Source organism: Sarcophilus harrisii, chromosome 2, assembly GCF_902635505.1.
Source record: "Sarcophilus harrisii chromosome 2, mSarHar1.11, whole genome shotgun sequence".
NCBI classification, from domain to species: domain Eukaryota; kingdom Metazoa; phylum Chordata; class Mammalia; order Dasyuromorphia; family Dasyuridae; genus Sarcophilus; species Sarcophilus harrisii.
Genome location: NC_045427.1, coordinates 409,978,378 through 409,994,387, shown reverse-complemented (window position 1 = coordinate 409,994,387; position 16,010 = coordinate 409,978,378). Strand labels below are relative to the sequence as shown.

The 16,010-nt window shown below is 33.3% G+C and overlaps 1 protein-coding gene across 7 annotated transcripts in view; it reads right to left on the bottom strand.

Annotated features, from left to right (window-relative positions):
* Positions 1–663: 663 nt before the first annotated feature.
* Positions 664–16,010, bottom strand: part of CPEB4 (cytoplasmic polyadenylation element binding protein 4) — a 72,438-nt gene continuing 57,091 nt past the window's right edge. For 5 of the 7 annotated variants that reach the window (XM_023506343.2, XM_012552522.2, XM_031953675.1 and 2 more), the window contains 6 exons: positions 15,814–15,987; positions 11,284–11,373; positions 10,463–10,581; positions 7,996–8,110; positions 7,149–7,330; positions 664–5,162 (listed from right to left, as the gene is read on the bottom strand). In XM_023506343.2, coding sequence (XP_023362111.1) covers positions 4,935–5,162; positions 7,149–7,330; positions 7,996–8,110; positions 10,463–10,581; positions 11,284–11,373; positions 15,814–15,987 — 908 coding nt within the window. In that variant the 3' untranslated portion in view covers positions 664–4,934. The remainder of the gene's footprint in view (positions 5,163–7,148; positions 7,331–7,995; positions 8,111–10,462; positions 10,582–11,283; positions 11,374–15,813; positions 15,988–16,010) is intronic. The other 2 variants (XM_023506367.2, XM_023506371.2) reach the window with 1 other exon arrangement.

Below are 16,010 nucleotides of genomic sequence, written 5' to 3'. Positions count from 1 at the left end.
CGTAAGACCAAACGTAGTATACTAGATTATATACAGTCCGGAATAGAAAGGTAACAACTTTAAGAAGGTGCTGAAGAGGCCAAATCTCTCTTTAGATCTGATTGATAGCAATATTGTTTTAAGGCAGGGACTTGGGAATATGGAAGCATAATTTCTAATAGAATCAAGGCAAACAGTAATGGCTCTTTAGTGATAGCATACCAAAGCAACTTCTGAGACACTCAGTTCATTCCAGTAACTTTCACTTTAAAATAACACCATACCTCCGATTTTCTGTTTAGCTAACAGAAGCAGGCTGGGCTGCTATACTTAATCTGACTTAAACATTAATGGCCTCTCAAGTAAAAATGATTGCTAGTATGACAAATGTAAATTTGGAGAAAAGGAGGAGATAAGAGGTTCAATCCAAAATCGTGATTTTTTAAAGTCATCAAAAAATAGTTTAATTTTCTTGTATATCAAATTGATACAACATCCTTTGACTATAACACTCATGTACTGTGTGTCTGATGACCATTTGTAATAAGGTGAAAAGTTCCTTTGTGTCAGTGAGGTGATGACAAGTCCACATGGAACCTTTCTAATATCCTACTCTAAAGCCACACTCAGTTTCTACAGGAGTACAATATATTCATGTGTGCAAAATAAACAAGTGTCTAAAAAGACATTTGAGTTAAAAGTTTTATTCATTCAACATCTCACATTACAAATATTTAAAAATTATATGCATACTGGTATAAATAGTCATTTGCAAACTATTTAATAACATTAATTTCCACTAGCACTTCAACAAATGAACTCTTTAAAAAAAGGAACTGTGTTATATAACTTAGAGTAGAACATACAAAAATATGAACTTAACGTGAAAATGACTTTAATAAAAAATGAATTACCCTTATTTAAAATGCTATAATAAATACTACAACCTCCCCATACACAGTAAAAACTATATGGAAATTCAGCCAAGTAGTACAATTAACTGACATACTTAAATAACTTTTCCTTCTGATAATATGAGCAATACATTGGAAAAAAAACATCAGGGATTAGTAAAAACTAGACACCCACTTGCTAAAAGTTTCACTTCCAAAAAATATAACAAAAATCTGATGAAAATTATAAAAACTAATTATACTTTAAAATTTAAAAATATAAAAAATAAAACAGTTGAATACAATATTGTCCCAATTCTTACAATGCTATCAATCACAGTAGCTTGAAAATAAGATAATAAAATAAAGCAAATGACCAAAACCTCTTTTATTCCATTTTTTAAAAATAATCTCAAATTTACATTAGTAGAAAGATTGATTTCTGATTCTTTTCTTTAGAAACACCAGCAAGAAAGAGGATTACTATAACAGTAGAAAATGACATTTTTAAATGTCTGCAATTAAAAACAAAGAAGTACACTGCAAAGATCTTTCAAAAGTCTGAAATAAGTATTGCACATAACAACTTGAAGTTAACTTGCCACAATTCATCACATTCAAGTTTTAAATCACCTTTTAACAGAAGGTTCAACTCTTCAAAACAAAAGGGGTGAATTATCAAGTCTTTCCAACAGCACTCTTATAAAATGCTAAATTCATTCACTGCAAGTTTTATTTTGCATTCTGCAGAGGTCTGTGTATGGAGAAGTATATATACTATACCAAAGCATGGGGCCAGAGGGACAGGGAGAGGGTTCCTTTACATAGAAAATAATCAGAAACACTTTATTTTACATTGCAAAAATAACCATGTAATTACTCTGTAACTACATTGTAAATACATGGCTGGTGCCATGCTAGTGCGCTAGAACTACATGCTTGGGAAATTGAAGTGATACCCTAAGATCTGTAAACTAATTACATGTTAATTACGTTTTGAGTTACATGGTAACTCCCAACTACAATCCCATGTAATCCGAAGGACATGTCACCGCTAAAGTCCAGAGTAATAGATATAATTGTTTATGCCCTGTAAATTGAAGTGTAACCAAATAATCTGCAAACACGCTTGTCACACAATCACCACAAGTGGATATTAGTAGAATAACAATTTCTTACATTAGTCATGCATACTAACATTACATACCTACCACATGGCAGGCTCAGTTTTTCTTAAATATAATTTAAAAGAGCAGACATCTTTGAATCAAACACCGAACATCAATTTGTTAATATTAAAAATGGCTAAACATTCACCAAAAACGTCTGCATTGTGTATAATTTAAAAAACTTAGTAAGAAGCTGTAGACAATTTCGATGTTACTTTAAATTTCTACCCTACACTTATGCATTTAATTTTTGAGGAACTACAGTGTTATCTGTCACTTTCATGCTTTTTTTTTCCTTTAATTCATAACTTTACATATACTATTTCTTAAATTATATGTACACCAAATAGCTGGTGCTGGGCTAGGATGTTTAAGCAACATGCTTTCTCTTCTCTGCAGATTCTAAAATAGCATTGCCAGTGCACAACATCCATAATTCCAAATGTATGCAGAGCACTGAAATGTATAAAAAGCAGAATATAAGAAAATAAAATTTATTAAAATTATTTATATTAAAAAATGAAGTATATGAAGATCTCTCAGTAATAAAAGTACAAAAAGCTACTCTTTGCAATATGAAAAATTGAGGTATTGCATAAAGAGATATCCCGTCAGTGAAAAGTGTGCCTAAAAATGCTCACTGTTGGAAAAACAAGATATACAAAAGTAGTGCATAACAAATATACATTATGTGCATGACAAAATAAGTTAGCTACAAAAACACTGTACCGAAATTCAGCAGGTCATGTACAAAGGGAAAATTATTATTCAAAGCTAGTTCTCAAACAGTGTTATCTCTTGTAATGTTAACTCATCACACCTGTTTACTGAGTAGGAACAGCACAGTAGCACACCCCAAGCCACCTACAAGCATTAAGGAAAAGAAAGAAAAAAAAAAAAAAAAAAGGTAAATGACCAACCTATAATTATGTAGTTCAGGAGAAAAGGAAAAGTCCCTGACAATCTACAACAAGAGCACCCTCTATTTGCATTACAGCTGTCCATATTTTCAGGGATTTCACTAAAAGCAGCTCCCTTTCTATACTTCACTACTTAAGACAGCAAATGTCTCCATTTTGACCTTTGGAAATTAACAGGTATAGTTCATTAAAGCCTGTATTGAAAAAAAAGAAAAAAGAAAAAAAAAAAAAAAAAAAAAAAAAGAAACGACTGCTTCTCAGAAAGATAATTGGGTGAGGTTGGGGGAAGGGCGGGAGGGGGGGGGGGGTCACAGACCAGGTGTTTCCACAGCAGTGCTGAAGCAAGTCTTTGGTTTTAAATGTCTAAGATGGTACTTTTAGGTAGCACAGCTAGCAAGATTGCCGTCCAATTTTTTCTATGTATCACACACTGCTGAATGATCCTTTTAATGATGAACAGGGCATTAGTAAGAGAATGTCAATTCAAATAAAAATTAATCTCACTACCAGAGCTTCAAGAGACTATTTTAAGCATACCTCTTAAAGCATACTGTTCAACATGTTATAATGCCTTTCCAAGCTAGAATTTATTTATAATAAAGCATGCATTACTCAATGAAGTTGGCACTTCAAACATTGTGACTATGTCTCATGCTAAGTTCTGAAATTTTACTGTTATTTATTCTATAGGAAGAGTAAAGATAGACATATGTACCTTTGCACAGATTTACACAGCTATTGTTGAGCTCAACAGTGCAAAACACTTTGCAACTACTTAGCTTTTTCATATTCATCTTCTATGTCACAACTACATTACAGGATATTCAAAGTGACTTTACATCTAAGAGTAAGCCAATCAGCAGCCAATTTTTATGGTGGTTGGTTGGTTTGTCTTTTTTTTTTTTCCTGAGTTTCTGCTATTCAGTGTAATCACTGTAACAGAAAATCAGATTGATATCCTTGAGGTATCTCTAGGTTTTATTTTTTTTTCTTCATGTCAAAATGGAGATCAAAGGCTGGCACCTGATGCATGTTAGTAAATTAGGATATAGAGTTATATATAACATCAAAAATAAAATCTATACATTTGTTCGTCGGGAGAGGAAATGCTAGTCTTTCCACTAGTTGTCCGTGATTCTAGCTTTGGTAGGATTCCTGGGGCTGTAACCAGATAATTTAGCTTAAAAATAAATAAGTGCACTCCCCCCTCAGTAGTAACTTGACCCAATTTTTTTTTTTTTTACATTCGAAGCTTTTTAAAGTGTTTAGATGGAAATATATCTAGCTCTGCCTACTTTACTAATTTTTTTTGTGATGTCGTAGTAACTCAGAGGCAAAACAAAATTATATTCAGCCTCCAAACCCTTAAAACATTAATTATAATGCTGCTTCAACCTTGCTCATGCATTGTATCACTTTACCATGCTCTTTCCTGTTAAAAGGTAATTTTTACCTTCTTCCGTTGCTGTTAAGATTTTTTAAAAAATAAAAGGGGAAAAAAGCATAAAAGGAAAAGGCAAAAAGCACTTCCCTGGGGAAAAAGTGTCAGAATAGACTGATAGTGTTATTGTTGCATGGTTATTTTAATAAAAGTATTCTTATATGTTATATTATTAACAATAATTTAATTAAAAAACCAAAATACTCTATTGTTTCATTTCTCTTTTTAATATTTCTCTCTCTCCTCTAAGAAAATGTTGCACAAGGTTTGGATCCTCTTGGTTTGGCAAAAACAAGAGAACAAAACTTTCGTGCAACATGATATCGATACGAAAAGGAGTTCAATACAGTTTTCAATGACACAAGAATCTACAAAATACCTATATTATAGGTCATTCTTTTTCATTATACTATTGTTAAGTTACAGCCTACTACAAAAGGACATGCTATTTTGAAGGGGAAGGGAAAGGGGTCTGGATCAACAGAAGAGTGCACTTATTTTGAGGCCTGCAAATAAGTACTGCAGTAATCATTTAGTTCCAGCGGAATGAAATATGTCTAGGACGATCTCCCCCTTCCTTTACCAGGGGTTTGTGGAATTCCCTGCCAGCGCGAGAATGGATAGCAGCCCAGCAATATTCACAGTAATACTGTAGACAGGTAACATTAGCACAGAAAAATGGAGCAAATTTCCCCCCACAACGGGCCCCCTGACATTCATCACACAGCTGATCATCCAAGACATATGGCTTAACTTCCACCTGCAATTTAAAAAAAAAAAAAGTTTATTTTTCAGCAGCAGCATAATGCAATAGTTTACCAAACATAACAATTTTTATCACTTGTTCAAAAGAATTTGTCTCAAGATGACTACACACAAAAGGTCAAAGTTCTATCTCCCAAAATAGAGAATGTTGCTGTTCAGTTGTTTCAGGACCCCATCTGGTGTTTTCTTGGCAAACAAAGATACTAGAATGGTTTTGTCATTTCCTTCTCCAGCTCATTTTACAGATGAAGAAACTAAGGCAAATAGGATTAGATGACTTGTCCAAGCCACACAGTTATTAAGTGTGAGGCCAGGTTTCAAATTCAAGAAAATGAGTCTTCTTAATGGCAACCCATCACCTCCATCTCTTTAAGAGCAGCTAGATGGTTCAAGGGAAATTATAATGGACTTGGAATCGCTTAACCCTATTTTTACCTCAGTTCCTTGTCTATAAAATGAGCTAGAGAAGGAAATAACAAACTATTCTAATACTCTGGCCAAGAAAATTCTAAAAGCAGTAGTAGAGCTGGACAGGACTGAAACAACCCAATAACAACAATAAAGTAGAAAATGACAAGCTCCAAAAAACTTTAAAGACTTCTAGATCCATCATGATCACATTTCTCTTGTAAATTATTAAATATTTGTAAAACATGGCATGATTTCATCAGGAATCATAGAGCAAAGTTAGATGTTAAATCAGAAAAATGTCATTAAACCTATTTGAGATAGGTTTGTAAAAAAATAAACATTTGAAACAATACAATGCACTTGGATTTTCATTGTGACTTTTGAAACCACCAAGGAAATAAAATATTATCAGTGGTTTGTGTTTTGTATAAACATTTGGTGAGTAAATCATGAAAAGTATAAGTTTAAAAGAATTTCAGCAAAAGTTTTACTACTTATTTGTTATAAAGTTCAATTCATCTTAATTACATTCGAAAACCCCCCAAAAAGGCATAAAAATGTCCACATAAGTATGAATCAACTTTCCCCATGGACTAACATCTGAGCATAATGATTTTTAGCTCCTACAAGGAATGTCTTTTAGCTTTGAGTCTAAAAGTGAAATGTGGATGACTGAAACGAGGCCCAATACACTTTGCATAGGCCAAATCCATTACCTAAATGTCTCAAGGTTTAGCAATTACTTTATAATTAGAGCTGCCAGAGATATAAAGTTATCTCTAATGGTTAGAAAGGGAAAGAACGAGAGGTGAAAAAGAAGAAAGAATAGAAAAGGGAAGTTGTAGTAAATAGTACATTAAATGCTAATGAGACTCAACAAACATGATATAAGGAGAATCATCAGGAGAAGGGTTCATGTAAAAGGGGGAAAAAATTTATATGTCACATGTGTGACATTAAATTATTATTTCTCCTTTAATTAGAAAACAATATTTATCAAAAAATATAAAAATAAAAAAATGCAATAATGTATGGGTTTCCAAAGATTTCAGTACTGTGAAGTTGAAAGTATGTTACAAAGAAGCTAATGCTTTGTCTCAAGTGAATCAGAAAAGTAGGATTTATTCATTGGAAGAAACCTAACTGCCCTTTCTAATGAAGTTGATGGTCTGATACTTATTTAATAAACAATAGTCACAATCCTAAACCCAACCAGACGTTCACCTTTGTTATAAAAATGACCTTGAAAATGACATACCAAACACATTTAAGTGCTATACATCAGTTAGGATACAAATAGAAAAGAAAATGCCTTTTAAAATATCTTAGAAAAGCATAGCTTGGCTCTTCAGTTAATTTTAATTAGGCCTGGTTAGGCTGCTTGGGAAAGATGGAGGATTAAACATTTTGAGAAATATATAGGACATTCCATGAAATATTAACTATTGAGGAACATGTGTATATATGTATGACACCAATGACAATTTATTAGGATCAAATCTCTACAGTGATGCATTTAAAGAGAACACATTTTTATTACATACAATTCAAAGTGTGCTTTAGATCTTACCCGTTTATCAATCTCCCCATGCTGCAGCTGGACAAAGCGTGCACTGATAGCAGCTATGTAACTCTGTTGATTTGAAAATGCAACCCGCCCAGCTCCTTTTGGATACTTCAGCTCAGGATCAGTGTCAATACCAGCATAGCACACACCTCCATAAAGTCGATCCATTATCATTGCAAGCTCCACTAAATCAGAAAACAGCATAAAGTCATTTAAGAAAACATGTCTCTATCTCACAAAGCCTACTTTGGCCCAAGTAATGTCTTGAAAAATATTTTATATATTTATTTGTATGCTAGCATCTCTTCATTTGTATCAGTATCAGGTACTACCACCATTAAATAAATTTTCTTTAATACTATGGCATAAATCGGGACCAGAGGAGTCTTAAAACAACCCATCAATGATGGAAAACACAAAGACATTCATTGGTTAAAATCCTGTTCGGTATTCCTATAAAGTGAAAGATTTTATGGCTACATTTATTTACCTTGAATACAGCACTATTTTCTAAATTTGCAATACATGTCAGATTAAAAACAATGTACTTTTTCTTCAATTGTATTTTATGATTTTGTATTCAGAATCCTATCTTTATATGCTTCTCTATTAAATTCTAAGGCTCCTGAAAGCAATTTTGCTTATGCTCTAATTAGTAATCCATAAGTCTGGAACACAGCTCTGAACCCTGTCATTCAGAATTCAGTAAAGTAGCTATTGTTTTGATTGGTGAAATGAAGACAAATACTACATATTAAATACAATCTGCTTCATCTTGAAAAAAAATTTTTTTAAATAATTATTTTGTGTTACTGATATCTTCTAAAACATGTTATTCTTCTAAACATACCAGCTCGTAATGGTCGAGGAACACCACCAACAAAAATGGTCTTTCGTGGGTCAAGAGGCTGAGAACCATCCATCACAAAGTCACTATCACTGAGATTCCAAGGCCGTATCTGTACCTGTAGGTTGCCAAAATAAGAATTTATCATATCTAACATAGATCTTTTGACAAGAATTGTATTTTTAAAATTATAAACATCTCATATCTAAAATAGTACCTAATTTGCAAATCTGAAGATTTTTTTTTTTTAAATGGCTATTTATTTGATATGTGCATGAACCAATAATGCCCAGACTCCTCTGGAGAACTTATGATTAGGAATTCATCAGAAGATACTCCAGGGTAGTTTTGAGTTAATGGACAGAATGCAGGACTTGGAATCAGGAAGACATAAGTTTGACTCCTACCTTAGATATTTATTTTTTGTATGAGCTCAACTAAGTCATTATGCTCTCTTAGCCTCAATTACTTTGTAAAATGAGGATAATAATTGTACTTCTTCTTACTGGCTTGTTATGAGGCTCAAAATAGATAAATAAGCATAAAGTACATTAACATTCATAAAAATGTTAGCTCATATTTTATTATCTTTGTGACTGACCTCCTAGCAAATCACTTACCTCCCTCATCAGTAGAATAGAGGAATAGAGTCTAGAATAGACTAGATGGCTTCTGAAGTCCTATCCAGCTCTAGATTGATGATTTATTCATTTATCATTCATGAAATAAACATCTAGAGACATGTAAGCTGAGGGTTAAATGATAATCCTCCCAACTCAGTAGAGGTGGTCAAAATTTAATCACAGATAAAGAGGTTTTTAACATGATAACAAGGTATTTAACTGTAAAATTGTACCCATACCTGATAAACCCTTTATAGACTTTGAAGTTAGTTTTTTGATGAAATCAAAAAGAATCACCTCATTGGAAGAGCAAAAATTGGACATGCCTTTATAAGACTTTAAATACCTAAGCTATGGAGAGCTCAAAAGTGCAAGTAAGAGGCTACCATGGAGTAAATCCCCTGCAAGGAGTTGGAGACAAGGACATTCTCTCTTCTTTTCCCTTAGTCTTGTAACTAATTTGTTTGCTCAGCCAATCAAACTGTTCTCATCTCTGATCTAATCACAGAAATGTTTCCATCTCATAAACATAACAGCAGGTGTTCAGGTATTAACACCTTGTTTAATCCTCATTACTTCTAGCATTCAGGGACTTCTGGAGTTAGGAGAATAGAAATCACAACTTGCTCATCCATAATATTTTTTAATCAAATATGGATTGGAATCACCTGATTTGTCACCGATGAACCAATATATATATACACCCAGGAAATGCAAATTAATTTCAATATTTATCTAAGTAAAAGCAGTAGCAGTGTACACTTATACAAAATCAAATATAAATATCACTTTCATTATCTAATTTTTGGTGATGACTTGACTTGGTAATAAAAAGGACACAGTGGTAGATAATAGATACAAATATCTATTAAGATTTTCCCTTGAATATATCATGACAGGTCAGTGAGATATGTCAGTGTAAACATAGTGATGTCACAGGTTGGGAGAGTATGCATACTCTAGCCAAGATTGTGAAGAACTCTTGAGTTATTAGGCTCCAGAACAACCTTGGATATTGGGAGGATTCTTAGGCTAAGTATTTTCCAGTTACCAGGGCAACCCTCAAAGATTCCAAATCAATACAGGAGATATACAGAGCAATAGATTTAAAACTAACCCTGGGTTCTAATCCCTACTATACCACTCACTTGATGGTGTGACCATAGAGACAAAACTATATCAAAGCCTAAAACAGAGAAGATGGGGAAGAGAAAAATGAATGGAAATTGCATATGGATAGAGAAGAAAAGGTTCTTGGAGCCATTCACAATAAAGGAATATTTTGAAGTCATGGAAGTTGTTTGTAAAAAAGAACTTCTTAAAAAAATTTACTAAAAAGCAGAGCCAGGAAAATAATCCACACACTGGTTACAATAAAGTAAAGGGAAAAGGACAATAGCCACAAAATAATTAGAAAATAGATGTTATGAAATTGTTTAATTTAAAAAAGTTTTGCCCCAAAGAAGAAATAAGACACTTTTGCCTGAGGAGAAGAAGAATACATGGTCATATAATGTCATTTTCCTCCCCACTGGTTTTGATAGATTTTTACAGAATTTTTTTCTCTCTTCTTTTTCTTCCCTAAATTCTTTCTAATAAAAGATAGCTATCTGAGAGGAATAAAAATAGAATTCTAAATACTATAAAAATAAAACAGATCAATGAAATGTATTTTAAAATGTACTGGGATCTACTATGATTTTTGATTTGAGTTCTATCTGAAAATACATCAATCACAGAAGTTATATCAGATTGAATAAAACTTTTCAAAGTTGGCAAATATACAACAAAGAAAGTTTATAACTACTTGGAGCCAGATTCTATAGTTTCAGTAGAATCTGACTTACTGGCTTATCCTTGATAGTAGGACTGGATACACAAAGGTAGAGTTTCCCATCTTCTTCAATACAAGCATCAATCAAAGCCTGAACAGAGCTTTCATCTTGGAATAACAAAAATGCATATCCTGAGGGGGGGGGGGAAAGAAATATTAGAATCATTTTCTTAGGATTCAAATTTATAATACATATTATCAAATCATATCTGTGTGATCAGTGAAAATGAGAATGGCATTTAATCTCTCTGATTGTTTCCTCTTATGTAAAAAGGGAGTATTACTTGTACTACATTCCTTACATAGAGTTGTTGTCAGAAAAGTTCCTTGAAAAATTTTAAACACTATAGAAATACCATCATTAATTTACATTTTTTTAAGAGATTAGGGCTTGAGCATGGGAAGGGAGAGGATAATCCAAAAAGAAACTTAAAATAATATACAAGTTTTTTCAACTGGAAATCAGTTAATACTATGGAACACACTACATTTCCTAATGAATCTTTCTCCAACCCTGCCATAATAAAACACTTAAAAAAGTTATGTTCAAAATCTAAGAGAAAATTTTTTAGGAGACATTTGTAAAAACTGAAGTCTAATCATGAAACATGTAACATTAGGGAAGCAGCAAATATAGTATGGTAAAAAGAGCAATAAATTTAAATCTGGAAAATCTGGGTTCTAGCCTCTGATCTACCACTTGGTTACTAGCATAAGTCTAGGCAAATCACAATCTCTTTGAATTTCAGATTCCTCATCTGTAAAATGAGGCTAAATTAAAAGTTAATTCTTTTAAAAACTAAAAAACAAAAATTTCAAAACTTGGAATAATACCTTTAGGAGGAAAGTAGGATTTGCTTTCTGCTTTATGAGGCCAGTCCACAATCAAAGGGCCAAAACGACGAAAACTGGCTGTGATTTCATCTGAACAAAAGTAAAACAAGAAAATATGAGAAATTTTAAAACTCCTAAAAGAGTTTTCAAATCATTTTTGACAAACATTTTGAGTGGTACATGTTTATACTATGTTATCCATTTGAAGAGCCAGTAAGTTCATGGAAGAACTTCCATGATAAGTCCAGAAAGAATAGGTAGATATATAGAAGAGAAAAAAAGAGTATTTGTGGGGGATAAAAAGGGAGGGGTGCCTAGAAAATGAAGAGATAATATATTCAAAATATAAAGCTTGTGGTTTTATCCCTTTCAAAAGTTAATAAAATAGATTTTTGCTTACTAGATTTCAGAACATTACCTACAGTATGTCTCTATTCTATTTTAAGTGATTCTTTCATTTGTCACAGATTGATAACGAATTGTCAATACACTGAGAAGGCAAAAGATAAAATATCATAATACTCATTTAAGCTTAATTCAAACTCCTACTCTTGTTCATATTATCCAAGCTTGACCCTTATACAAATGTGAAAGCAACAATAAGATTATCTACTTAAGTTCTATAGGGTATAGAACACACAAGTTTAAACAAAACATTATTTAACTCTGAAATCTACTAAAAATTTGCAGTAAATTTTTGAAGACTTCTAATTTTGAAGATGTACTACTTGTTTCACTTCCATTTAAAATTTGCAAAATCAAACCCAAACAACACAATACACATGTCTGACTATGGTATTCCCATTTTCAAAAACCTCCAGTAACTACACACTTGTTATACAATAAATGAAAAACTTTCCACATTTGGATCCAATTTTCCTTTCTTCTATATTTCAACCACACGGAATTATTAGCTTTTCCCTGATTTTGTATGAGACATTCTAACCTCTGTATATTTGCATAGGTTACCATTCCTGGAATGTATTCTTTCCACACAGAAAGTCTTTCAGGTCCCTTCCAGTTCTAGATTTATGATCCTATTATCTCTTTATTGAAGTCCTCTTCTTTCAAGGTTATATGCCATTCTTCTCTATGAAGTCTTCCCAGATTCTCTCAGTTGAAAGTAATTGCTTCTTCCTCCCATTTCACAGAGTAGATAAAATGTTTGCTGACTGATTTAGATTCATATTCATATTCTAGTAGTTATTTATGCATACTTTATGCCCCTATTAAACTTTAAAATACTTAAAGGCAGCAACAGTCATTTTTCATGTTATATATCCTCATGATACAGTGTCTTCCTTGCACAAAGTAGGCTTGTAATAGAGCTTTATTAAATTAAAAAGAATCATGGAAGAAATATGATATCCCATTGAATAAAGTTATGATTAAGAGAGAAGTTTGGAGCAGTGGCCTTTGATGTCTTTCAAATCTAAAGGCTCTTTGATTCTCAGAGGTAAGGCATAATAAATATCCAGTACTCTGTTCCCAGCCATCTCCTTAGCATAGTCAGAATCCTAGTCATCCTCCTCTTCTTCCCCCAAGCATAACCTTGGATTCCATCCACAACTCATCCAGCTGTAAATGGTGAGCTTTTGCCTTATCTTGTCTGGTACCAGATCTTTATGCCACTTTTGAACCATTTTATTACCATTCCATTGTATATTATGTTGTCTTCTCTCATTTGAATGTAAACTCATTTAGAAGAACAATTATTTTGCTCACTAATTATTTTATTCCCAGTACTCAGCATTGTATTTTGGCACACTGTAAATGCTTAACAAATGCTTTAAGATTTTCTAAGTCTAACCTAAATCTAAAGATTTCTTATTTTAAAATTTATTAATTATTCTATTTCAATTTGAAAATTTGAAAACCAACCCTAAATAATAAAGTAAGCTCAATTCAACTAAGACGTTTTCATGCTCAAAAATCTTCAGCAGGTTCACTCTTTCCTTTTTGGACTTAGATTTTCAACTGTTTTAAGATAAAGTACTAAAAACTAGCAGTAAGAAAAAAAAAGATGTAAAACAATCAAATTCAAGGAGCTAACAAAGTTAACCAGGGGAAAAGGAGATATATATGAAAGGAGAACAGTAGTGGAGAGGAAATTTTAAGTGCCAAACAAAGTGGTCTAAGTTTTTTTTTTTTTTTTTTTTTTTTTTTTTGGGGGGGGGGGAGAGGGAAAAGGTGGTGAACCATCTCTATAGTTTGGATTGTCAGGGGAAATTTCAGGAACAGGTAAAATTTCTGTTAGGCTGTCATGAAAAGAGAGAATTTACGTAAACAAAGAAGAGAGAGTAGAACATTATTAGTCAGAGGGAGAATAGCATAAGAAAAATCATAAGGTAAGAATGCTTATGTTGTAAAAAGCCAATTTGATTGTAGCTGAGGATTCACCTAGAAAGTACGTAAAATAAGGCTGGAGAGGTAGATAGTCTGAGTTTATATTTCATCCACCTATATTCCTATCTTCTTCAAAGATAGGAATTTAGGGACATCTTTTCTCTCAGTGACAATGGCAAAGTTCCCTATATTGTTTCTTTAATTTTGTTGCATTTGAGGTAGTCAGTCCGCTGTAACATTGAACAATGGCAAGAAGAAAAGAGGGAAGACAAAAATTCCATGATTAGAAGTACAAAAAAGATAAACGTTGCTTGAGTTGATTTGAAACCTTGGAAAATGTTACCTACTAGGCTTCACTCTTTTCCTTAGAGCAATGCCCCATTTTAGCCAGCACCCATCATCCTGCTCCCAATCATTGTCTGAACTAACCATATAGCATAGGTGTTTCCTTATCAAAATGGAAATGGAAAAGTCACAGGCCAGGAGCTAGGGCTGAGTGCTCAACATAGTCTCATGATCCAAGAAACACAAAAAGGTTAAACTTAGAATCTACAGGTAGACAAAGACTAAGGCCCATATGGAGCAGTCCAATTTAATAAGACCCTTCTTTAATTAACCACTGAGTGTTCCCTCATGTTCATCCACATCAGCCCCATCAATCCTTTTATCCCTTCTCCATTCTACCCTCCTTTTCCATTCTGCCTTCTGGAAGTCCTATTCTATTGTTAACAAAGCTATTGATCCTATGCCCCCCTTTATCCTGTTTCTTTCACAAAAACCTTTGCACCCACCGGCTCCCTCCCCAGCAAAGACTGTATCCCTCTCATACCAGATAGACCTTCTCATACTAACATATGGGAGCAGAAGAAGGCATGTTTTTTATTCTTCACTCATACTAGCTAATTTTTTTTTACTACCATCACCGAGCAAACTTCTTCTATAGTTCAGTCGAATCACATGTTCTCACCCTACAAAATCCTGATGATTATAACTGTTAGTCTCTGAGTAGTGTCTCTTCTCTTTAAAAAAAAGAAAAGAGTATATACAATTGTTGCCTCACAAGATCTGGCTCTCTCTCAACCTCAAATCCTGCTCTTTTATTTAAGGCCTTAAATTTACATGCTGATGTTCAAATATCTTTGCTTCCCAGTTCTATCAAACTCTTTAGTTCCCATGATATACCTAACTTCCTCCTCAGCCATAGAGACCTTTATACACTAAACCTTATGGTCTCAAGTGTTCCGTCTTCACAATTTTTAACTCTGAAATTCCTTTGTTCAGTCTTCTATCATCCCATTTTTCTCTATGCTTCACAATACTAGGCTGATTTTTCAACCTTACTTCAATGTCCAGTTATAGTCTCTCCTATGCTTTTCCAAGGCCATCACTTCTATTATGGTCTTACTTCTCACTTTTCCCCAAACATCTTGATTCCCTAATTAACCAGTTAAAACATCTTCCTTCTGGTTTCCCTGACCCTCTTCAAGTTTCAACTAAAATCTCACCTGCTATCAGAAGACTTTCCCAATCTTTCTTAAAGCTAGTGCTTTTTAGAGGCAGGTAGGTGGAACAATGGATGGAGTGGTAGGTTTGGAGTTAAGGAAGTCTTGAGCTGAAATATGGTCTCAGACACTAACTGTGTGACTCTATAAAACAAGTCACTTACCCTGTCTCAGTTTCTTCAATTGTAAAAGGAGAAGATGATCACCTACCTGGCAGGATTGTTGTAAGGATCAAATGGGATAGTATTTGCAAAAACCCTTAGTATTAGGCACTATATAAAATGCTTATTCCCTTTCTTTTCCCTATATTGATTACTTTCTATATCCTCTACATAGCTTATTTGTATATAATAACTGCATGTTGCTTCATGCATTAGAATGTGAGCTTTGCCAATTCAGGAACTGTCTTTTGCTTTTCTTTGTATTTCTAGCACTTAGTACAGTGCCTGGTACATAGTAGACAATGTTTATTGACTATCTTTTAAAATCTTTTAAAAGCTCTTAATGTAAACGATATCTGTTATATTCCATTTTGAAGGGCATATACACATCTACCAACAATGAGGTAGACCAAAAATAATTTGAAGAGCCACAACTTTTTTATGTGCTAATTTAATATAAAAACAATTATAGGTACTAATTTGGGCAGACCTATGCTAGTGACCACCATTTCTAAACATACCTTCATCAATGTCAGGAGGCAATCCACCCACAAAAACCTTGCGGGAATATCGTTCCACTCTTTCCCCATTTTGATGAGTGAAGCAGTGAGGTGACCCTAAGCCACTATGTAGGGGCTGATCCCCACGTCCATCATCCAAAAACCCATCTTCCATTGGAAACAGTGAAGATTGGCCTGGAAGAGAGAACATGAAAGAT